Below are 26,265 nucleotides of genomic sequence, written 5' to 3' on the forward strand. Positions count from 1 at the left end.
ACCTTTGTAAACATTACCTCTATTTAGAGGGGGGATATGCCATAAATGTCTGATAGATGTGCATCCCTGCTTTGTGACCTTGATCTCTCTTTAGAACGGGATTTGCCCGCCTCTGCATCCAGTCAGTTTTATGGGAATTACGGAAAGCGTGCTCAGCTGGTTCCAGAACTCCCATAGAACAGAGTGGAAAGAGCAGAGCATATGCCCGGCCACCTCTCCATTTATTCTCTACCTGGAATCGGCGGCCACCTCACTGCGGGACGGGGGTCAGGTGATCTTGTTCTGGAGATAGGTTCGGGTCCAAGATCTGCATCTATAAGACTTTTGAGACACTTATGCCATAAATGACTAAGTTGGGAATACTTCTTTAAATCAACATGAAGGCTGCCGACTTGGCATTATGAGTGGCATATGTAAACCTAGGAGTTCATGTACAGTGACCAAACCCACCTTCATTTAATTTAGCACCTTTTTTGTGTCATAGTTTCAGCACTGTAAACCGTAACATGCAGAGCAGTATTTGTGTGACTTCTTAAATTCAACAGTTACATTTATGACTATGTACACAACCATTTTTTTAGTTGCTCTGAAGCAGTAAATATAATTTTTCAGCTTTCCAGCAATGGCAAAACTACAACTCCCAGTATGCCCAGGCTGTCAGAGCATTCTGGGAGTTGCAGTTTTGCTGTAGCTGGAGAACCACAAGTTAGAGATCACTACACTAATGCATCTAAAATAAAATACAAATGAAACAGCTTTGTAAATATCCTTACATGAGTAAAGTTCCTATGTGTTTCCATGGTTACAGACTACAAAAATCCTGTGTGTAGTCTGATCCTGTAGTCACGTGTTACTCCCTTCCTGAGGCACTACACATATGGTTTATTTGTAGTCTGTAACCATGGAGACACATAGGTATGCATAGGAGCTGCATACACATAATTAGGAGAATTTTAATCGATACTTCATTCTCATATAGATGCTTTGGAGCAATAAGATAGATGGTTGCAAAAGTGTATATACTGTGAAAGTGGAGTAGTCAGCCTGATCACCCACTACTGATGGTTTCCATCTGGAAACTAGGTCCAGAATATACAACAGTAACAAAAACCCAAAAGGCATGGTCATAGTATATCTCTATTTACAATACCTTAGTGTTTACGTTGCCCATTTTGAACACGTGGAGTTGCAGGTGAATGTCAACCTGAACACCATTCGTTCCAAAATGCCTTGCTGATTAATTTCTTAATACAAAGCTCCAAATCCCCTGCGTAGACACAGTTACATGATTTTCTGCATACGGTCTATACATTGAGCTCAAGAATATAACCGTATGCAGTAAACTCCTAAACTCCCCCTAGTGGTGACTGCAGGCAGCCAGGATTTTATTATTCAATTCCATGTCTTGCAGTGTTTTTTGAGCTCTGAATCAGGAAAAAAAATTGAGCTCCGAACGCTATAAATATAAAGAAATTAAATCGACATGGTATTGAAAAGGTGGACAACAATAAATACACCCTCTGCCATTGCGGCATTTGCAGATATATTCACTTCCAGAGAACCTTGCCAGTTTATGAAACTTGTAGTTCCACGACTGGAACTATATTATATTAAATACAGACATTGCGGCGTTGATATATTGTAACATACAGCAATATACATGTTTCTACCAAATACTTTATTGACTAAATGCTCACTGTAAATAAATGCTAAAAATGGTAAAAGATTGCAGATTTTACAAACCTCCAGTTATGAGTGTGCTTATTGATGCATACCTGTGGAAATCTCCTCCAGACAGTATACTATAAAATCATAAAATATTTCAAGTGTACTAGATGTTATAAAAATATTTTTCCTTTTTCGGAAAGTCATCTTTGGTTAAATATACCTAGCGCAATGCTCTGCACTGTACTAAATATTCAACATAAATTAATAATTTACAAGTACCTGAGCAAGTACAAACAGCATAGCACCAAAAGGCGACAGCTCAGTCCTTTGTTGGAAACGTCTTTTACAGTTTTTAGAAATTAATAAAGTTCAGTTGACTCCGTAAACAGACTCCAACTCGTGTCAGAGCGTAGTGCAAACTTCACCGGGGCCCGGACTTCTCACTTCAGGTGGGCCGGCTTAAAGGTGGGTCGATGTGGTGGCACCTTTGGAGCGGGTCTGAAATTGAATAGAACAGTTCGTTATCTAGTGCAATGCGTGACCCATATCCGGGCACATAAGATATTTCACCGATGTCTGGAGCAATGTACAGGGTGGGCCATTTATATGGATACACCTAAATAAAATGGGAATGGTTGGTGATATTAACTTCCTGTTTGTGGCACATTAGTATATGGGAGGGGGGAAACTTTTCAAGCTGGGTGTTGACCATGGCGGCCATTTTGAAGTCGGGCATTTTGTATCCAACTTTAGTTTTTTCAATGGGAAGAGGGTCATGTGACACATCAAACTTATCGAGAATTTCACAAGAAAAACAATGGTGTGCTTGGTTTTAACGTTACTTTATTCTTTCATGAGTTATTTACAAGTTTCTAACCACTTATAAAATGTGTTGAAAGTGCTGCCCATTGTGTTGGATTGTCAATGCAACCCTCTTCTCCCACTCTTCACACACTGATAGCAACACCGCAGAAGAAATGCTAGCACAGGCTTCCAGTATCCGTAGTTTCAGTTGCTGCACATCTCGTATCTTCACAGCATAGACAATTGCCTTCAGATGACCGCAAAGATAAAAGTCTAAGGGGGTCAGATCGGGAGGCATTTCTTCTGCGGTGTTGCTATCAGTGTGTAAAGAGTGGGAGAAGAGGGTTGCATTGACAATCCTACACAATGGGCAGCACTTTGAACACATTTTATAAGTGGTCAGAAACTTGTAAATAACTCATGAAAGAATAAAGTAATGTTAAAACCAATCACACCATTGTTTTTCTTGTGAAATTCTCGATAAGTTTGATGTGTCACATGACCCTCTTCCCATTGAAAAAACTAAAGTTGGATACAAAATGCCCGACTTCAAAATGGCCGCCATGGTCAACACCCAGCTTGAAAAGTTTCCCCCTCCCATATACTAATGTGCCACAAACAGGAAGTTAATATCACCAACCATTCCTATTTTATTTAGGTGTATCCATATAAATGGCCCACCCTGTATAATAGACAGGCCTATAATGAAAAATAAAGTATTCACCCCCTCCCCTGTAGACTTGCTCTACACAGTGATCTACACGTTCACTGCAATGATTAAACACAAAATAAATTAATGCATAATTATTCAACCCCTTCAAGTCAGTATTCACTAGTAGGGCCAGAGGGATAGCCCATGGGGCACTTGCAATGGGACCTCCACTCTCCATGAAGGCTGTACAGTGATCCTATCCAGCCTAGAAGACGTGGAAAATGCTGGTGGTTCCCTCTTTTGAAGCCTATGACTCGGTTGACACCATAACACCCATAGACTTTAGTGACCACCTCTCATATTTGTGGTTATCATAAGGGGTCAGGTAGGATTTGGGTCCTAAAAGTAGGATGGAAGTCCCCCATCAATTTTTTATTTTTTTTGCCCAGTCTCTTCAACCAACCATATCCAGCCCTGTTTACTAGGGGTATATATGTCATTTTTAATGGTTTTATACATGCATAAACTTAATAAATCAAGGCAACTTTCTTAATCTGTCTCTTTCTAGTAGAGCTACTTGTCCTATAGATGTTCAATCACACTTTGATGCTTCAGGACTTGATGTTCAAGGGCAAGGTAAAATCGGACTCTAATTCAGTGGGGCTATCCTGGATTCCAAGCGCAGTCCTACTATCCCGTGATTCCCCTTTTCCTTTACTGCGAGTACTGAGAGGTCCCATGAGCCATCGGGCAATAACTTTTAGTGATGCTACAGATGCATGTAGTCAGTACTTACGTGGGGGCATTTTGCAGGCACTTTGTTTGGTTTGGCATGTGGATATCACTATATATGGGGGCATGTGGCTATGCCAGTATAAGGTGCCATGTCCCTGTACCAGCTGAAAGTGGTGGAATTTCAGATGGGCTGAGCTGCGATTGGAAGGACCAAGGGGGTGATTTACTATCTGGAAATATTTCTGTTGATGATGAGATTATGATGCCCTAATAAGAATTTACATACCGTATCTATCTTTCATAGTAAATAACTTAATTAGTCCCGAGGACCGTAATAAAAACTAGTGAACCGCTCGCTATCTTTGTGAAAAAAAATTTGATTATATCAATTACCATTCTCATATCCATTCTCAAAATGTATTACAAACTCAGTACTGTGATTTGTTTTTTAGTTGGGGAGCACCGGAATGATAAAGTCAAATTTTTAGCGGTTCGTGAAGTGGAAGGCATTTCGGGGTCATGTGGTGTAGCTACAGGGGTGCAGAGGTAGCAGTCACACCTGGGCCCTGGTGTGTCAGCGGGCCCAAATACCCCCAGTAATATAAACGGTAGGTGGGAGTCCTGTTACAGATTTTGCATTGTTACTCAGGGGCTTTAAGTTAAAATTATTCAGTTTGTAGGAACATTGAAGTGCTGCATGAGACAAGTCTATACATACCGTATATCGCCCTTATAGCCGCAATGCCGTATAAGCGGTGCTGGCACGGAAAACTCCCTCACCCCCGATAAGGGAAAATTTGCTACCACCCAGTCCCAGACTCCCTTAACTCTCCCTTTAATCGGGCACAGGGCTCCTTAAGCCCAATCATAAAGTGAACTACTGTGGCTATTCAATCAAGCGGTCTATCCCTCCCTGCCCTGATCTCTATGATCGGTGCAGGGCACAAACAGGAAGCTGCAATCCGTGCTCATCTTCCTATCAAGAGACAGCCCTAAAATAATCCACTAGACATCAGGTATGAAATATTCGCTTATTTACTTTCCTAACCCACCAGGGATGCTGAAACTAACCCCTTCATTACCCTAGACCACCAGGGATGTTGGTATTGACTTTTAGAATCCCTAGATCCCCAGTGATTTTGGCATTAAACCTTGAATCCCAGGAAAGTTATTAAACTTCTTAACTACCCTAGATTAGTCGGTTGATATAAACTTTTTTAATGCCTTACACCACCAGGGAAGCTGGCTTTAACCTCTTCACTACACTAGCCTAGCAGGAAAGCTAGCATCACCCTTAAACTATCTTAGATCACCATGGATGTTGGCACTAACCCCTTCACTACCTGTGACCACCAGAGATTTTATCATCACCCCGATAGATCACCACATAGGCAACATTTGAGTCTTGCCAGTGGGCCCAGAAATTGTATGGACTGCCCAGATTTATCTGGATGCTGAATGTAATACTTATCAAGAGTTTAGTGTCAGACCTCATCGCTGCTACGACAAATGGCAATGTCTGTGGATCCTTGAGTATAACATATTTTGTTAGCAGGTAGTAACAAGGACAAGGTCTGGCCGAACGGTTACTGCCACACATAGAACCAAAGGGAGAGGAGCCAATGCAGGTTTTAAAAGGGTGCCATGTAAGGCTATTTGCCTATTTTTCTAGATTGTCTGAAAGCTTCTGTAAATAGGCGAGATCTCCAGGACTCCCGACAGAGAAGGCAACCGCCACAAGGGCGCGCTTGCTGTATATGTATTTATGTTGTTCCTATTGACTTTAAAGGAAGCATTATAAATCTGTATTCAGTGAGCTCCCTCTAGTGGGGGCCGCATAATGCCAAAATTGTATAAAGTGATGCTTCAACTCTTATAATAATATATTATGAAATTAAACAGCACAAAGTTATGGACCTTACATTACATTAAACAGTGTCTATGATGCTGTAAGTTAAAATTTGATGGAAATAAAGGGGTTATTTTTATCACGCAACCCATTTTAGTATTGAACCTGGTTCGTGGATCAGCTGATCACTACGGGTTCAGTCAAGATGTCACTTGCCTTACATTTGGCCTACAGTGGCTATGTCCGCCAGAACTAGAGGCAATATTTGTTTGGGGCTCTAGTTAATAGAGTGGAGTCCTGAACAGAAGATTCTCAAATGATGCCAATATGGTTTAACGGGGCATATGGAAAAGGGTAGTCTTCAAGAGACAATCCCTATAAGGTGTACATATGGGGGCTTACCTCAAATTGGCACTGCTTTGGATGTCATGGCGGGACATTCTTCTAAGTGCTTTGACTCTGATAAATAACAATTCAGCAATTGTATCAGAAGCGCCTCGTGAATTTCTGGTTTTCTGCACAACAGCGCTAGTATTTACCGCTTTTCAGCCTATTTGTAAATTTTTTTTTATCGGAAAGATAATGAATTTTTCACTTGTACTGAAAATCAGTCTTTCATTCTTTGTAGGTGTTGTACTAGAGCAGTGGGAATGCGGTTTGTATTACTGAATAAACAGCCTCCACAGTGTAAAGACCACACACTGTAATAAATCTAACAGCCCGGGGATCCTCATAAAGCAATGAATCTGAACTAGCACATTCTGGTTTGCAGCATTTTAAGTTTGTTTGTTTCCTCTGTATTGTAGATCCAGAATGTAATGCACTTGTGCATGGAGACGGACACTAATGAATGGACTCCGATCCCGGGACTCTCCCTTCTCGTCCAGTAAAGTACGTCATTATCACTGCAGTCCTTACCAGGGCTGAACAGATATCACGATCTATTCTTGTATACAGCACATCTATTCGATCACGTTGACTATTTGATACAAAACCAATACCATGTAAACATTGGAGCATTAAGGCTATGTTCACACGGAGTATTTTGGGGGAGGAATATCTGCCTCAAAATTCCGTTTGGAACTTTGAGGCAGATATTCCTCTCCCTGCACGCCGATTTTCGCGGCAATTATCGCGCCGTTTTTCGCCCGCGGCCATTGAGCGCCGCGGGCATAAAACAGCGAGATATACGCTTTCTCCTGCCTCCCATTGAAGTCAATGGGAGGTCAGAGGCGGAAGCGGCCGAAGATAGGGCATGTCGCTTCTTTTTCCCGCGAGGCAGTTTTACTGCTCGCGGGAAAAAGACGCCGACGCCTCCCATTGAAATGAATGGGAGGCGTTCTCGGGCCGTTTCTGCCGAGTTTTGCGACGCGGTTTCCACGTCAAAAAACTCGCCAAAATACCCCGTGTGAACATAGCCTAACAGTGCGTATTTTGTATCTGAGGGGTGTTTTCAGGGTATACACACACACACACACACACACACACACGCACACCATGCGTCTGTTGTGGTGCCCAGCCTTAGTCCAACAAGAACCTGTGCAGGACTCCCCTCTTCAGAGGAACTGGATTGTAAGCAAACAAGGAGAGGGGGGTTGGCTCAAGGGTCATGCGTCTAATCTGTTTTAGATAGATATGAGATAGATAGATCAGATATTAGATAGATACAGATATATGTATCTTGTATCTCATATCAATCGGAGATAGATATGAGAGAAGGTATTAGATAGATAGAAGAGATAATATATTAGATAGGAGAGATTAGATAGATAGATAGATAGATAGATAGAAGAGATAGATAGATATGAGAGATAGATAGATAGATAGATAGATAGATAGATACATAGATAGATAGATAGATAGATAGATAGATAGATAGATAGATAGATAGATAGATAGATAGATAGATAGATAGATATTAGATAGATAGATAGATAGATAGATAGATAGATAGATAGATAGATAGATAGATAGATAGATAGATAGATAGATATTAGATAGATAGATAGATAGATATGAGATAGATAGATAGATAGATAGATAGATAGATAGATAGATAGATAGATAGATAGATAGATAATAGATAGATAGATAGATAGATAGATAGATAGATAGATAGATAGATAGATAGATAGATAGATAGATAGATAGATAGATAGATAGATATGAGAGATAGATAGATATGAGAGATAGATAGATAGATAGATAGATATATTAGATAGATAGATAGATAGATAGATAGATATTAGATAGATAGAGAGATAGATAGATAGATAGATAGATAGATAGATAGATAGATAGATAGATAGATAGATAGATAGATAGATAGATAGATATACTGTATGTATGTATCTATCTCTCTAATATATTATCTCTTCTATCTAATATCTTCTCTCCTATCTATTATATTATCTATTCTATCTATCTAATATCTTCTCTCATATCTCTCTATCTCATTTATATCTCAGATGTATATGAGATACATAGACAGATACAAGATACATATATCTGTATCTATCCATCCATCCGTCAGAGGTGTGACCATTCCTGGGTTGAAACGTTGCAAGTGTTTTTATGCTTGGTGAATAAATCAAATACACTTCTTTGGATTATCTTGAGTGCTGCAGTTCCTTTCTTCGATTGCATATTGATTGTCTCCCTTGGACCCGGGATTCTTTTCTGCGTGCACCACCCATGTTTGGGGAGTTGTCCTTTCACACTGAAGCATTTTTTGTGGCTGTGCTGCTGTTTTCCCGAATATCTAGCCCTTCATATACTGCCATTTGTCTAGGACTGAAATTCTATGTATTGCTATTTCTTTCTCAGTCTGTTTTTTTTCCCGCAATTCTCCCCGTGGCGCGACATCAATTCACTACAAACCTCTTATTATTTTCTTTTCCCTGTTACAAAACACGACTGGACAAGGGAGTCTGAACGGTGACATTTGGAAGCTGCCCTTTCACCTGTAAACATCCACCTTTTCCTGGGTGTGCGGTGGATCGGGGGCCGGCGCTGATGATATTTCAGACTTTGTTGTAACAGCTAAAGGCAACTACAAGTCAAAACGGTTTGTGATCCAACTCCTTTACAGTCCAGTTCCTCTGCTGCCTGGAGCATTCAACTTTACAAAAATGTGAGGTGCATAGAATAAAACCACATTTCTTGTTCTGCCACACTTAACCCACCCAGTGCTGGTGAGGTAGCGCTGGATAGTGTACAACATACCTCACAGGAGTCATTTGAGGCACCGCTCCTTGATGTTCATACATGGAGCTGGGGGCAACATCCAGCCGGGTACTCTTATTCATAGGATCTGCCGGCAGTGGTTTCTGCGGAGGGCTGGGTATGTAGGATCCCTGGAAGCAAAATACAAGTCATTGAAATCTTGTATGAATAAACATTTGACTTCCAAATACTAAAAGAGGAAGCGATATATGACCTCGGCTAAATCTATTGTAACTTTATATGGAAAAGCTGTGAAATTCAATGGTCTTTTACTATACTCTGGATGCTTATATGGTTGGTAAAACAAAAAACAATAACCCCACAGCCCGAGGAAAAAGCAGTAACTGGTTCTCCTTATATGATAATAACATTTTCACAAACATTGCCATCGATGCTTATATAGAAGAGAGGATAGAGAGAAGAGTGCGTCCTGGGTGCCACTCTGCATTGGCCGGGGTATATAAAGGTGTTTTCCAACAATAGTAAGTGATGGCCTGTTCTTGCGATTATTGGTAGGGGGGTGAATGGCGAGAACCCCATGGTCCTAAGAATGAAGGGGCTGCAACACTACCCGGCACTGCAGCTCCTTCAGATTAAGTCCTGCACAGTGATGCTCCCGGGTACCCGCCGTGTAGGGAACTACAACACAGCGTCATTCACTTAAATGGGAATGTGTTGATATCCCCTGCACAGCAGGTCGCCAAGAGTGCCACTGTGCAGGAGAAAAGATGAAGGGACCTCAGTCCCTTTATATTCTCGATCGGCGGGGTCCCAGAGGTAAAACCCCCACCAATTAGGATGTAATGGCATATCCTAGCAATTTGCCATAGCAGTGTATGATGCATTGTGCACACAGAGTGATTTCAAGACAGAGGGGCCGCTGTGGATTTAGTGTTTTTGGACTTTGCAAAGGCATTTGACACTGTCCCCCATAGACGCCTAATGGGTAAATTAAGGACTATAGGTTTAGAAAATATAGTTTGTAATTGGATTGAGAATTGGCTCAAGGACCGTATCCAGATAGTTGTGGTCAATGATTCCTTCTCTGAATGGTCCCCGGTTATAAGTGGTGACCCCAGGGTTTAGTGCTGGGACCACTATTATTCATCTTATTTATTAATGATATAGAGGAAGGGATTAATAGCACTATTTCTATTTTTGCAGATGACACCAAGCTATGTAATATAGTTCAGACTATGGAAGATGTTCATGAATTACAGGCAGATTTAAACAAACTAAGTGTTTGGGCGTCCACTTGGCAGATGAAGTTTAACCCCTTAATGACCGCCGATACGTCTTTTTACGGCGGTCATTAGTGGGCTTTATTCTAGAGCGCCGCCAAACTACGTCGCTGCTGTAGAATAAAGTAAACAGAGCAGGGAGCCGTGAAATCTCCCTGCTCTCAGCTGCCAGAAGCAGCTGAGGGCTGGGGGCGTCCCTGCCCTGCCGGGTGAGATCGATATTAGTATCGATCTCACCTGTTTAACCCTTCAGATGCGGTGCACAATAGCGAGCACCGCATCTGAATGGTTTTGGAGAGAGGGAGGGAGCTCCCTCTCATCTCACTGACACCCGGCGATAAAATCGCCGAGTGTCTGTGTCTTCTATGGCAGCCGGGGGTCTAATAAAGACCCCCAGGTCTGCCTGCAGCGAATGCCTGCTAGGTCATGCCGTTTTAAACGGACAGGCAGTAATACACTGCAATACAAAAGTATTGCAGTGTATTATAATAGCGATCGGAGGATAGTGAAGTCCCCTAGTGGGACTAGTAAAAAAGTAAAAAAAGTTTAATAAAGTTAATTAAAAAAAAAAGTGAAAAAAAAAAAATGAAAAACCCAGCTTTTCCCCTTACAAAATGCTTTACTATTAAAAAAAACTACAATAAAGCAAAAAAGTTACACATATTTGGTATCGCCGCGTCCGTAACGACCCCGACTATAAAGCTGTTACATTATTTAACCCGCACTGTGAACGCCGTAAAAAATAAAATAAAAAACAATGGAAAAATTGCTGTTTTCTGTTAATCCTGACTTAAAAAAAATGTGATAGAAAGTGATCAAAAAGTCGCATCTACTCTCAAATGGTACCAATAAAAACTGCAAGTCGTCCCGCAAAAAACAAGACCTTATACAGCTATGCCGACGCAAAAATAAAAAAGTTACAGCTCTTCGAATGTGACAATGGAAAAATCTAAAAAATGGCTTGGACATTAGGGCCCAGAATGCCAGCAGGGGGAAGGGGTTAATGTAGATAAATGTAAAGTTATGCATCTGGGTACCAACAACCTGCATGCATCATATGTCCTAGGGGGAGCTACACTGGCAGATTCACTTGTTGAGAAGGATCTGGGTGTACTTGTAAATCATAAACTCAATAACAGCATGCAGTGTCAATCAGCTGCTTCAAAGGCCAGCAGGATATTGTCGTGTATTAAAAGAGGCATGGACTCGCGGGACAGGGATGTAATATTGCCACTTTACAAAGCATTAGTGAGGCCTCATCTAGAATATGCAGTTCAGTTCTGGGCTCCAGTTCATAGAAAGGATGCCCTGGAGTTGGAAAAAATACAAAGAAGAGCAACGAAGCTAATTAGGGGCATGGAGAATTTAAGTTATGAGGAAAGATTGAAAGAATTAAACCTATTTAGCCTTGAAAAAAGACGACTAAGGGGGGACATGATTAACTTATATAAATATATTAATGGCACATACAAAAAATATGGTGAAATCCTGTTCCTTGTAAAACCCCCTCAAAAGACAAGGGGGCGCTCCCTCCGTCTGGAGAAAAAAAGGTTCAAGCTGCAGAGGCGACAAATCTTCTTTACTGTGAAAACGGTGAATTTATGGAATAGTCACCGCAGGAGCCGTCACAGCAGGGACAGTAGATGGCTTTAAAAAAGGGTTAGATAATTTCCTAGAACAAAAAAATATTAGCTCCTATGTGTAGAAATTTTTCCTTCCCTTTTCCCTTCCCTTGGTTGAACTTGATGGACATGTGTCTTTTTTCAGCCGTACTAACTATGTAACTATGTAACTATGTAAGTTGCCCAGAAACCACCCTGTGACCAGGGCTGGGGGGCCCTCAAATAGAACCGACAGTGCTGGCAAGGCAAGGGAACCGGCAGTGCTTATCTTGTGATGTAGGCAGGGTGATGATTGATGGCATCGTTCCACTGGATCAGGCCTGGTCAGAAGAGACCAAGCTGGGGGAGACTATGACACGGGAATGGGGACATGTGATTGTGGCGCTATCTACATCTGTGAAATTATCTAAAGGGGCAGTGTGTGGCGCTATCTACAGGGGCAGTGTGTGGCACTATCTACAGGGGGCAGTGTGTGGCACTATACACAAGCACAGAGTTTGGCACTATCTACAGGAGGCACAGAGTGTGGCACTATATGCTATGAATAGTGGTCAGCACATACCCAATAGCCTAACCCTTTACATTAACGCTTGTAATATAAAGGGCTAGGCTGGTGGATACGTGCAGACCAATACTCGTAGCATAAAAACCAGAGGGTAGCGGGAGCGTGGCGCAAATAACTTGGTTTAAAAAGTATGCATTTGGAAACCCACCTTTAAAGGACCTGCGTTTTCCCCTATGATGGGCATATTCCTTTAAATACAGGGCTAGGGCAGCATACTGAATCTTTGCCCGAGGTGAACGAAAGTTTTGCTATAGCTACTGGCAAGATTACACGTGTTAGCACTTACATGGAGTGGGACACTATGTGATGTTGCACTTTGAGAAAAAAAGGTGCCAAAAATCCCAGGTGAGAATCTGATCATGTAGGTGGAGACTGGTGTGAATATTATTCCAGAAACAGCGCCACACCTGTCCATGGGTTGTGTTTAGTATTGCAGCTCATCTACCTCGAAGTGATTGAGGCCGAGCTACATAAACACACAATATTAGAGTGATGGCTTCTTCTTTAGACTGCCAAACGCTTGGGCCGGATTTCTAAGTAGCCATGCCAACTTGTAAGACACCAGTGTTTTTACTTTACTTTAGAACACTCTGTAGTCGTCCATTTGAAACGTGGGGCTCATCAAATATTGAGGAGCAGTGAATCCATCACACATATAATGGATGGAGCTGCTAGGGCTTGTATTCCACTGCCTTATGAATCCAACGTCACATTTTACTCCTTAAAGAGGATCTGTCACCTCTCCTGACATGTCGGTTTTAATGAATACTTGTATTCCCCATGAAATAACAATTCTGAGTCATCATTTCTTATAACTCTACGTTGTGCCCTTGTTATTTCTTCTTAAAGATATTGTCTGGTATTAGCAAATTGATGTCGTTTTTTTGTGCAATTAAAAATTATAACTTTTCTAATATACTTTCTGTATTATTTCCTCACGTTTTTCAAGATCTCTGCTTGTTGTTATTCAGTAAGAACATTCATTGTTTACTACCAATGGAAACAATTCTGTCCATGGTCATGTGATGGACACACAGGTGGTCGGCTCGTTACAGTTACAGTATGCGCATCAGAGCTGTGTCTTCTAACGATCCCAGCACCTGTGTCCATCACATGACCATGGACAGGATTTTATCCACTGTAAGTAAACAAAATATGTTCCTATTGAATGACTGAAAGCAGAGATCTTGAAAACTGTGAGGTATTAATACAGAAAATATATTGGAAAAGTTGCTAAAACTTTTAATTTGACAAATAATTTGACAAATAACATGAATTTGCTGAAACAGACTACTTTAAAAATGTGTGAATAAATGGATAGAGGGGAGTTACCAGTTGGGGGGGGGGGGGGGTGTCCCTATACAGACTGACAATGTCCAATCAGTGCTGACAGGGTGAGACTGTGCAGGGACACGCCCCTTATGACAAGGAAACTTTTAAGGGTATGTGCACACACACTAATTACGTCCGTAATTGACGGACGTAATTCGGCCGCAAGTCCCGGACCGAACACAGTGCAGGGAGCCGGGGCTCCTAGCATCATACTTATGTACGATGCTAGGAGTCCCTGCAGGACAACTGTCCCGTAGTGTAATCATGTTTACAGTACGGGACAGTTGTCCTGCAGCGAGGCAGGGACTTCTAGCATCGTACATAAGTATGATGCTAGGAGCCCGGCTCCTTGCACTGTGTTCGGTCCGGGACTTGCGGCCGAAATACGTCCGTAAATTACGGACGTAATTAGTGTGTGTGCACATACCCTAACACTCAGTTGTCAATTTGTAAATTTCTAGGAGGAATAACAGAGGAATTGCAGAGTTCTAAGAGAAGATGTTCCAGAATTGTAATTTCATGAGGAGTACAAAGTATTTACTAAAATAACGTCAGGAGAGGCGACAGTACACTTTAAAACTAATCTGCCAGGTTTCCCACCTAAGGGCATCGAACAGTGGCGTAGCTATAGGGGCCGCAACTGCCAGGGGGGCCCATGGCCAATGTCTTTTCACAGTCACTATAGTAACTGGGGCCTATGTAGTAAACTACAGCGGCCTCTGGCACTACAGTAACAGTATACTTACCCACCTCGTTATGTGCTCTGCACATATCGCCGTGACAGTGAATACTGTCAGGATTCAGGAGCGAGGAGGGTAAGTATAAGAATATTGTCTGCTGGTCCTACCCATCGTGCATTACTATAAAAAATAAATATTGTGGGAGGGAAGAAACCATACGTATTGGGGCCCCTGATGTCTTAAGACCTTAACAATGCCCGTAGCTGCATCGGTGGGTGTGGCGAAACCGGGTCAGTGGGGGTCGGTTTACGCCAAGAGAATGTGGGCGATAGATTCAGGCGACACAGATTAACAGGGGACAAGCCACAGAGGCGCGTTTATTAACAGGGACAGACACACACAGAACCAATGCATCGCTGGGCTGGATGTGACAGGCTACCTCACTATGGGGTCTCTCCACTGTACCTTTCATCCTTTGGGGTGTCTCCAGATCCTCCTTAGTTAGATGGGACTCCAGCACTTGTCCTCTATTACTGCCCCTAGGTCAGGTACCATCTCTGAGGTAGACAGCCCCTGCCTGCAGCTCACACTGCTATCTCATCCTCTCCTGGGCAGCAACTAACTCAGTTCTCACACAGCACCACGATATCCCTCACTCACCCCTCCCTCAGGAATCAGGCTTCCTGCTCTTTCCCCCTCCTTTTTCTTATTTACATGAAACAAGTTCCCGCTCTCAGTCTGTGACTCATTCTCCTACAGTGTAAGATTAACCCTAGAGGGGAGGACATTGAAGCAGCACTGAATACAATACAATATAAAACAACTGGTTATCAAACATAACGTAATGCAGTTTGAGGGGACATATCCCCATCTAGCACCGGGCGCCATCTAAGCTATGGCACCCGGATGGCAGGAGTGCGACGGTTTGCGGCAGGCTTAACCTTTATCTGGGTACAATGCCTGTAACCGTCACCCGTTCCGCCACAGACCTCCCCCAGCTTAGATACAGAATCAGTCCTGCTGACCCTCTGTCGGGTCAGTGATGAGATCTGGGCCCGGTGCTGTCAGTCTCCGCCCATCAGTGTCCTGCTGCCGAGAGAGTCCATCAGCATTCCCGTGGTCCCGGCCTTTTTTATGAGAGATGGTAAAGTTATAGGATTGTAAGGCCAGGCTCCACCGTAGTAAATGCCCATTGTCCCCGGCGGTTCGGTTCAACCAACTGAGAGGACTGTGGTCTGTGACTATGGTGAACTCCCTCCCATAAACGTAGGGCTGGAGCTTCTTTAGAGCCCACACGACAGCCAGGCACTCCTTCTCAATGGTTGCGTATGCCCTCTCTCGGTCCAGCAACTTCCGGGAGAGGTACGCGACCGGGTGTTCGTGGGCTGCCTGGTCCACTTGGCTCAGTACCGCTCCCAGCCCGACGTCTGAGGCATCGGTTTGGACTATGAACCGCCGGTGGAAGTCAGGGGCAGCCAGGACAGGGGAGGTGGAGAGGGCAGTCTTAAGGCTCCCGAAGGCCGCCTCACAGTCAGGGGACCAGGGCATCAGTCGACTGAACCTTTTGGACGTCAAGTCGGTCAAGGGCTTGGCCAGGGTACTATACTGCGGGATGAATTTTCGGTAGTACACTGTGACTCCCAGAAAGGCCCTAACCTGCTTCTGGTTGGCCGGCCGGGGCCATTGGAGAATGGCCTCCACCTTGGCCGGCTCGGGGCGGATCTGTCCGCTGCCCACTCGGTGCCCCAGGTAGGCGACTTCTGCCATCCCCATCTGGCACTTGTCGGGGCGGATGGTGAGGCCGGCGTACCGGATGCGCTCCAGGATCTGCGCCACGTGCCCCAAGTGTTCCTCCCAAGTCTTGCTAAAGATAGCGATATCGTCCAGGTAGGCCTGGGCAAACTCCTGACACCCCACGAGGATCTGGTCGACCACCCTCTGGAAGGTCGCGGGGGCGTTCTTCATCCCGAATGGCATGCACGTAAATTCAAACAGGCCGAACGGGGTGATGAACGCCGAGCGCTCTTGGGCTTCCTTGGTCAGAGGAATCTGCCAGTAGCCCTTGCTGAGATCCAGAGTGGACACGAAGCGTGCCCCTCCCAGCCTATCGAGCAGCTCATCAATCCGGGGCATCGGATAGGCATCCGTAACAGTTACCTCGTTCAGCCGCCGGTAGTCTACACAGAACCTCGTGCTTTTGTCCTTCTTGGGGACCAACACAACGCTGGCGGCCCAAGAACTGTCAGATGGTACAATGACCCCCATCTCCAGCATTTCTTCTACTTCTTTCCTCATCGCGGTCAGCACTGAGGGAGCCACTCGGAACGCGGGCTGCCTCAGGGGTCGGGCTCCTCCAGTGTCGACCTCGTGAGCGACTAGGGAGGTACGTCCGGGGGACGCGGTGAACAGGGCCTCCTGGGCTGCTAACACCTCCCCCATCTCCCTACTCTGCAAGCGCGATAGCTGGACTTCAAGCTGCACATCTGCCAGCCCTGTCTGGCGTCGGGCCTCTGCCAGTAGGTCAGGGATGCGGTCCACGTCAGGGTTGTCCATGGGCGGGCAGCATATCGAGACCGCTCCTACCTCCCTTACCACATAGGCCTTGAGCTTTTCTGCCTTGTCGTGGGCTACTAGGTAGTTCGTCGTCCCCTGTCGCCCCACTACAGTGTACGGTCCAGCCCAATTGGCCTGCAACTTGTTGCCTCGTACTGGCGCGAGGACCAGTACCTTCTCCCCCACTCCCAGCTCTCGGGGTCGGGCGCTACGGTTGTACTCGTCCCGTTGACGGCTTCGAGCTACTTCCAATCGCTGATGGGCCAAATCCATCAGCCGTGCTAGGCGCTCCCGCATTTGGCTCACATAGTCTACTACCGGGATCTCCGGGCTTGCAAACTTCCCTTCCCAACCTTCCCGGACTAAGTCCAAGGGTCCCCGCACCCGCCTCGTGAACAGCAACTCGAATGGGGAGTGCCCGGTAGACTCCTGCGGCACCTCTCGATAGGCAAAGAGAAGCTGCTGCAAGGAGCGGTCCCGGTCTCTCCCCTCCGAGTGGACGTATCGGAGTAGCAACTGCTTGAGGGTACCGTTGAACCTTTCACACAGTCCGTTCGTTTGGGGGTGGTAGGCGGTGGTTCTTAGAGAACTCACCCCGTGCCGATTCCAGAAGTCCTGCATGAGTTCTCCCTGGAATTGAGATCCCTGGTCTGTGAGTACCTCACGCGGGAACCCCACCCGGCTGAAGATGTCCATGAGTCCCTGGGCGACGTGCTCAGCATCTATGGAGGACAGAGCCACTGCGTCCGGGTATCTGGTAGCGAAGTCTACCAGGGTTAGGATGTAACGCTTTCCCCCTCGGCTGGGGGGATTAATGGGGCCAACCAGATCTATGGCCACCCGCTGGAAGGGCTCTCGGATGAGGGGCAGCTGCCTGAGCGGCACCTTGCGCGGGGCCCCTGCCACCCTTTGGCAGACAGGGCACGAAACTCGGTACCGCCGCACGTCCTCAGTCAGCCCTGGCCAAAAGAAAGCCTTCGAGAGCCGGGCCCTGGTGGACCTGGTCCCAGTGTGACCCGCCGCGGGTATATCGTGGGCCAGTGCTAACAGTCATGCACGGTAGGCTTGGGGAACAAGCAGCTGTTTGGAGGCGGTCCAGGGCGACTCGGGCTTGGTCGGGGCTTCGACCCGGTACAACAGCCCGTTGTCCCACTGGAACCCTGCCTGGGCCCCTCCACTGGGTGTTCGATCGGCCAGGCTACGGGCAGAGGACAGGGAAGGATCCGTATGCTGGGCCTCCCTAAAAGCGACCCTATCCACCTCCCCCAGGTCTGTCGGGGGGTTCATTGGGTGGTTCAGTTGTGAGGCGTCAGGGCCTTGGGTACTTACCACCGGCGGTTCGGGGAGCGGGGCTTCCGGGAGAGGAGCCTCGGTGGTTACACTGGTCGGTGGTGGAGGCCGGTAAAGGTTCTCCCGGGCTTGGCTGCGGGTCACGGCCCCAGCGAACTGACTTGTGAGACCGTTCCCAAGGTTGTTCCCCAATAAGACATCGGCGGGGAGATCCGGCATGAGCCCGACTTCGACCTCCCCTTTTCCGGGCCACAGTCCAGGTAGACTCTGGCGCGGGGAATGGACCGCTGCTGTCTGTCCGCCAGGGCAATCCGGGCTAATCGCTGGGGAAGAACCTTAGACTGGGGAACCAGGTCCGCTCTTACCAGGGTGAGGGATGCCCCCGAGTCACGGAGTCCTTGGACGGTGCGGCGTCCCAGCACTACGGGCTGTCGGTGGCCCTGCATGTTGGCAGGGACCTGGTTCGTCACGAGGCTCGCAAGCTCTACGTGGTAGACCACCTCCTCCACCTCTGGTGCATCTAGGAGGTGGTCACACTCATTGGGGTCGCCCGCCTCCGGGCTAAAGGCGACCCGGGTAGGGGTTGGTCTGGGAAAGGGCACCGTTGATTGGGCCAGGGGGCAGTCCCGTCGGATGTGCCTCGGCTGGTGGCACCCATAACACTGGCGGGAGTTCGTAGGGCCGCGGACCCTTGGAGGGATCGAGGCGGCCGTAGGCTGCGGCTGGGGTCTCATCGAAGTTGGCCAGGGTGGTTCCGCTATTTTGGTAGGGGCTCGGAGCTCTCGGCGTTGGTCCTGGCGTGGAAGGCTTCTCCACTGGGGTCGGTGGGCCAAGAACTCGTCGGCCAGGGTGGCGGCATCTTCAGGGGTGCTGGGGTGGCGGTCCGCGACCCAGGCACGAACGGGGACCTCCATCCTGGAGAGGAGTTGCTCCAAAATGACGAGGTCCTCCAGGGCCTCCCGACTGAAGGCCTTCTTCCCCTCGGCCCACCTGGAGCAGCTTAAGCGGAGCTGGGCTGCCAGTTCCACATGGGTACCCTGGCCGGCGAGCGTTAAATTACGGAACCGCTCTCTGTAAGTCTCTGGGGTGATCGCATACCTCTTCAGCAGGGCGTCCCGGAGGCAACCGTAGTCCCGTCCGTCCTCTAGACCTAGGCTCCGGTAGACTTCAAGGGCCCTCCCTTGCAGGCTGGGCCCCACGTAGCGAGCCCATTCGGTGGTGGGGATGTCATGCACCTGTAGCTGTGTCTCCAGCATGGTTAGGTGCGCATCGATATCCGTGGACGAAGGATCCAACTTGGGGAGGTCGTTGTATCGTAGTTGGGGTCTTCGGGGCCCGGCAGGGATTGGGGTTGTTGGTTCTGGGGGTGCCACTGCACGGGCCACGGCCCCAACGATGATCAGGCACTCAGCCTCGGAGCTTTGAGGCCCCAGAGCGGACAGCAGATCCCCCATCCGCAGGGCCTGGGCGTCCGAGATGGTGCTACGGCCGGTTCCCTGGCGACTGGCCGATTCTTCGGGGCAGTAGTCAACGTCACCCTCGGCCATCTCTCCCATCTCGGCCGGGTTCGCCAGGTCTCAGGCTTGGAGCTTCTCAATCAGCCGATCCTTGATGTCGCGGGACGAGAAGGCAATGCGCCGGAACCGGCACAGCTCTTGGAGTGTAATTCGGAGGTAGCTGCCATAGGGGACATCCTCTGCTCCGCCGGGAGGATCCATAGAGTCAGGCTCCATGACTGGGGATTTAGGTGCCTGTGGTCCCCCTGTACTGCAGCACGTGTGGCAGTCCGCCCTTGAGGTCTGGCCGCGAAGCGCCGGATGGTACCAGGGTACCTATCCCCTGCCGCTTCCCCAGGAACGGGCTGAATCTATCCCACTGCTGCCACCAAATGTGGCGAAACCGGGTCAGTGGGGGTCAGTTTACGCCAAGAGAATGTGGGCGATAGATTCAGGCGACACAGATTAACAGGGGACAAGCCACAGAGGCGCGTTTATTAACAGGGACAGACACACACAGAACCAATGCATCGCTGCTTCTCCCCTCTGGGCTGGATGTGACAGGCTACCTCACTATGGGGTCTCTCCACTGTACCTTTCATCCTTTGGGGTGTCTACAGATCCTCATTAGTTAGATGGGACTCCAGCACTTGTCCTCTATTACTGTCCCTAGGTCAGGTACCATCTCTGAGGTAGACAGCCCCTGCCTGCAGCTCACACTGCTATCTCATCCTCTCCTGGGCAGCAACTAACTCAGTTCTCACACAGCACCACGATATCCCTCACTCACCCCTCCATCAGGAATCAGGCTTCTTGCTCTTGCCACCTCCTTTTTCTTATTTACATTAAACAAGTTCCCGCTCTCAGTCTGTGACTCATTCTCCTACAGTGTAAGATTAACCCTAGAGGGGAGGACATTGAAGCAGCACTGAATGCAATACAATATAAAACAACTGGTTATCAAACATAACGTAATGCAGTTTGAGGGGACATATCCCCATCTAGCACCGGGCGCCATCTAAGCTATGGCACCCAGATGGCGGGAGTGCAACGGTTTTCGGCAGGCTTAACCTTTATCTGGGTACAATGCCTGTAACCGTCACCCGTTCCGCCACAGTGGGTCACATAAGAGACCCACCGATGCAGCTGAAAGATGCGGGCCGTTTGCCATGAAGAGAAGTTGGGGGACGGGACTTTTCACCATGAGCCTTTAGCTAAGCTCCTGTCAACATATGACAGAGGGGGAGACTCTGAGACTCAAGTATATAAAGTTTTCTATGATTTGATTCAGTATTTTCATGTATAAAGCTTTTTAAATGTTGTCAGGACTCTTAGAGAGAGCCTGTGAGTCCTGCTTCCTCCACCCACACACAGTGATTGACAGATCTCCCTGTATACAAACTCACGCAGGAAAAGCTGTCAGTCACTGTTTGGGTGGAGGAGGCAGGACTCACAGGCTCTCTCTAAGAGTCCTGACAACATTTTAACATGAAAATACTGAATCTAATTATAGAAAACTTTATATCCCTGAACTCAGCATCTCATTCTCTTTCCTATGCTTCCCTTACATATGGTAACAGAGCAGACCCGACAGATACTCTTTCAAAGGGATTATCGGAGATACAAAAAAAAGGGTCTGCTAGTTTTCCAGAAACAGCGCCACGCTTGTCCATGGGATGTGTCTGGTATTGCAGCCTGCAAGTGAACTAGACGCAGTGAGCTGCAATACCAGAGTGGCGCTGTTTCTGGAAAACAGGCAACTGCTTTGTCTGTATTAGGATACCTTCAAAAGAACAAATCTATAATAAGTTGTTAAGTTGTACACAAATTATAATATCTGCCAAGATGGGTGGTCTAAAGCTCCAGTCATCTGGGATCTGTGGACAATCAAATGTCCACAGACATGTATGGGGGAAACAGAAATGTCATCTGACATTTGTCATCAGGGCATACTAGATCTTCAAATTCTCAATCCTATGTTCCATGGGAGATAAGCGTCACCATCCACCTCTTGGCCGATCCGCAGCGCTAATCTCCCTCCTGTCCTGACTGTTTACTACAAAGTATCAGTGAAGCGAATGCATCAACCTGAAGTCCAAACTGTTTAGCTCACAGGACACAATTGTAGCAAACTCTCAGCAGTGAGTATCAGATCTGTACAGAGTTTTCAGCCTCTGGATGTAAAGAAGAATGTTTCCATTGACTGACAGCAAACAGAGATCTTGATCATGAATCCATACTCAAAGTATATTAAAAAGTTGCAGAACTTTTCTCTATACAATGAATGACTTTTATTAACATAAAACCAGGACACCGTTTATGACAAACCTTTTTTACCTGAACCTCCATCTTCCCGCACGTCAATTACCAGAACAACCGCAGTTTGGACGGTATTATTGTAATAATCTCCGGTTCACATTTACAGATCTGAGAGTGTTTAGAGCCGGCGAGCTCAGTGGGTCGAGCAGTAATGTAGCACTTCCATTTAATGTACCGCGTGAGCAGCTCAGAACAGTTGTTTAATGTGTTCAGCTCTCCAGGCGAACAATCAGGAAAACAGGTACCAAAACCACAAGTACAAGCAGCAGCTAGGAGACCACGGATACTGCTGCCGGCAATTTACTGCACCGCCATCAGGCTGGGCTTATCATTTATGTAAAAGATGTGGGAATTATGCTGCTGAGGTATAGAAAGCACCAATTTTCCCCAACAAAATGGCAATTGCCAGTGAGTAAGTGAAGAAAGTAGGCTGTTCTCCGCCGTCTTATATGTAATATAATGTACCCCCTTCTGTGAAATACAAGAATATTAAAGTCATCTAATTCCAGGAGCGTAGAGGAGGCTGCAGTCTTTTAGCAGCATAGATTAGCACTTATCTTACATCCCAAAACTGTCCTCCAAACATTTATAGTTTGAGACTTTCTATAAAGAACAGTGATGCAATATCAATTTACACGAAATTTAAAGCGTGATCTTGGCTGGGCTGCAGTACCAGGCATAACCACACTCATAAGAATGGCGCTGTGCCTGGTTAAGCTCTTCTCACCGCATTTTAGTTTTTTCCTCCCCGCCTCTCAAGAGCCATAACTTTTTATTTTTCCATTTACAAAGCCATATGAGGGCTTTTTAATTTTGGTGTGACAAGTTTTAGTTTGCTTTAACTAGTTTAAAGGCTATGTACGCCTATGAAAAAAAAAAAATTTTAATAGAACATTTTATCAGTGTGATTGGTGCAACTTTGTAATTACATTGTATTAAAAATAATTTTAGCTTTTTCAGATACAGCTGCTTTGTATCCTGTATACAGAGCAGCCGTATGGTGCGCTAAGACCTGAATCTGTCAGGTCAGCGGCACGGACAGATTCCGTCTCGGACATGCAGGATCCACCTGGTGTCAATCACATCTAAGTTATGAACTTAGATGTGATCGATAACAGGAGGATCAAACAGGACCCGCTGTCACTGAACCCGTCAGTCCCGCTGACCTGACTGTTTCAGGTCTCAGCGCAAGATACAAATGCTCTGTATACAGGATACAAAGTAGCTGTATCTCAAAAAGTAAAAATATTTTTTATACACTACCGTTCAAAAGTTTGTGGTCACCCAGACAATTCTGTGTTTTCCATGAAAACTCACACTTATATTTATCAAATGAGTTGCAAAATTACTAGAAAATATAGTCAAGACATTGACAAGGTTAGAAATAATGATTTTTATTTCAAATAATAATTTTCTCCTTCAAACTTTGCTTTCGTCAAAGAATGCTCCATTTGCAGCAATTACAGCATTGCAGACCTTTGGCATTCTAGCTGTTAATTTGCTGAGGTAATCGGGAGAAATTTCACCCCATGCTTCCAGAAGCCCCTCCCACAAGTTGGATTGGCTTGATGGGCACTTCTTGCGTACCATACCGTCAAGCTGCTCCCACAACAGCTCTATGGGGTTGAGATCTGGTGAATGCGCTGGCCACTCCATTACAGATAGAATACCAGCTGCCGGCTTCTTCCCTAAATAGTTCTTGCATCATTTGGAGGTGTGCTTTGGGTCATTGTCCTATTGTAGGATGAAATTGGCTCCAATCAAGCGCTGTCCACAGGGTATGGCATGGCGTTGCAAAATGGAGTGATAGCCTTCCTTATTCAAAATCCCTTTTACCTTGTACAAATCTCCCACTTTACCAGCACCAAAGCAACCCCAGACCATCACATTACCTCCACCATGCTTGACAGATGGCGTCAGGCACTCTTCCAGCATCTTTTCAGTTGTTCTGCATCTCACAAAATTTTTTCTGTCTTATCCAAACACCTCAAACTTCGATTCGTCTGTCCATAACACTTTTTTCCAATCTTCCTCTGTCCAATGTCTGTGTGCTTTTGCCCATATTAATCTTTTCCTTTTATTAGCCAGTCTCAGATATGGCTTTTTCTTTGTCACTCTGCCCTGAAGGCCAGCATCCTGGAGTCGCCTCTTCACTGTAGACGTTGACACTGGCGTTTTGCGGGTACTATTTAATGAAGCTGCCAGTTGAGGACCTGTGAGGCGTCTATTTCTCAAACTAGAGACTCTAATGTACTTGTCTTGTTGCTCAGTTGTGCAGCGGGGCTTCCCACTTCTCTTTCTACTCTGTTTAGAGCCTGTGTATGCTGTCCTCTGAAAGGAGTAGTACACACCGTTGTAGGAAATCTTCAGTTTCTTAGCAATTTCTCGCATGGAATAGCCTTCATTTCTAAGAACAAGAATGGACTGTCGAGTTTCACATGAAAGCTCGCTTTTTCTAGCCATTTTGAGAGTTTAATCGAACCCACAAATGTAATGCTCCAGATTCTCAACTAGCTCAAAGGAAGGTCAGTTTTATAGCTCCTCTAAACCACAAAACTGTTTACAGCGGTGCTAACATAATTGCACAAGGATTTTCAAGTGTTTTCTAATCATCCATTAGCCTTCTAACACAGTTAGCAAACATAATGTACCATTAGAACACTGGAGTGATGGTTGCTGGAAATGGGCCTCTATACACCTATGTAGATATTGCATTAAAAACCAGACGTTTGCAGCTAGAATAGTCATTTAGCACATTAACAATGTATAGAGTGTATTTCTGATTAATTTAATGTTATCTTCATTGAAAAAAACTGTGCTTTTCTTTCAAAAATAAGGAAATTTCTAAGTGACCCTAAACTTTTGAACGGTAGTGTATAAAATGTAATTCCAAAGTTGCACCATTCCCAATGATAAATATTTGTACTAAAAAAAAATACAAAAAAAACGAAACACGTTTTGAAAGGTGTACACAGCCTTTAATATTTTTGATATTTGGCTCATCTTACTTTGTTTTTGGGTATTGGTCATCTTTAATGTGCATGCAGAAATGTAAGCCAATAGTCCACTGAATCTGGCGAAATAGTTCATTAGGGTCATGCTTCTAGATAACTGCTAACCTTCTTTCTTTTAAGTGGTTGTCTAGTTAAAAAAAAAATACAAAGCAAAACATTTTCATATACCGTATTCAGAAATCCTAAGTTAATAGAGTGGAGTCCTCGGTTTAGTATACTGATCTCCTTGCCAGAGTATACAAAAAGTGTCTCTTGATCTGGAGGACCTGTCCTGTCCAGTATTACACAGACATCCTATTGGCATGAATGGACACTGTGTAATACCTAATTTCCCCTGTGGTGGCGCTGCAGGGAACTTGTACACTTACTACCAAGTTTCCCCACGGATTACAGCAGATCGCTGGGATCACAGTTGGGGAACAATTTGTGATCATCTGATTGTCGAGGAACCCTTTTAACATGTAAGGATTGTCAAAAGGAGAAAAAAAAAGCGAACAGCTGCCAGAAACCTCCCAAGTGTTTTGCACTTGCTGATATACATCAATATACATTACTATTCATACATTTGGGCTTCACGTCTTCCTTGGGCTTCCTGCTAAGCATACAGTATCTACCAGCTATTCTTAAAGCTCTGTTTACATCTGCATAGCGACTTCCATTTATAACGTCGCACAACAGATACCAGCGGCACCCGACGGACCCCATTGACTTATAATAGAGTCCATCATTTTGACAGGAAAAATAGAGGTGCATGCAGCGCTATTTTTACCGTGTAATTTTACGGAATCTGCAACAGAGATGTGAACATCACCAAATTCACTGCTCGGGCTGTTACTTGAGATCGTCTTTTGATCATTTAAAGCATTTTTGAGAAAATTGGTAATTTTAAATGATGGATTGTATTTTTTCCAAACTCTTATTTCCATTTTTCCCCTTTCCCATTCACTTTGTCCGCTTGCGCTATTGTCATAAACAGTGTAATCACCGGCTTCCTGCATGATAAGACTGTACAAACATATTTTGCTTATCTGTAATTGTTTGGAGACAGAATATTAGATACGTAAAAAGGATATATTACATACTTAGGAAGTCTCTAAACATGACAAGAAAGAAAATAAGACGTCAGTCTGTTTGTAAAAGCGCAGCGCTCCGATGGGAACCGTGCCACTTGGCAACCACGCCATACGCTGCCCGGGGAGAGGTGTTCTGATTGCGGGTAC

At 45.7% G+C, this 26,265-nt stretch overlaps 1 protein-coding gene across 1 annotated transcript in view; it reads right to left on the reverse strand.

Annotated features, from left to right (window-relative positions):
• Positions 1–679: 679 nt before the first annotated feature.
• Positions 680–26,265, reverse strand: part of ADAM12 (ADAM metallopeptidase domain 12) — a 407,169-nt gene continuing 381,583 nt past the window's right edge. The window contains exons 22-23 of the mRNA XM_075843108.1: positions 8,934–9,064; positions 680–2,166 (exon numbers count right to left, since the gene is read on the reverse strand). Coding sequence (XP_075699223.1) covers positions 2,109–2,166; positions 8,934–9,064 — 189 coding nt within the window. The 3' untranslated portion in view covers positions 680–2,108. The remainder of the gene's footprint in view (positions 2,167–8,933; positions 9,065–26,265) is intronic.

Source organism: Rhinoderma darwinii, chromosome 11, assembly GCF_050947455.1.
Source record: "Rhinoderma darwinii isolate aRhiDar2 chromosome 11, aRhiDar2.hap1, whole genome shotgun sequence".
Lineage (NCBI taxonomy): Eukaryota > Metazoa > Chordata > Amphibia > Anura > Rhinodermatidae > Rhinoderma > Rhinoderma darwinii.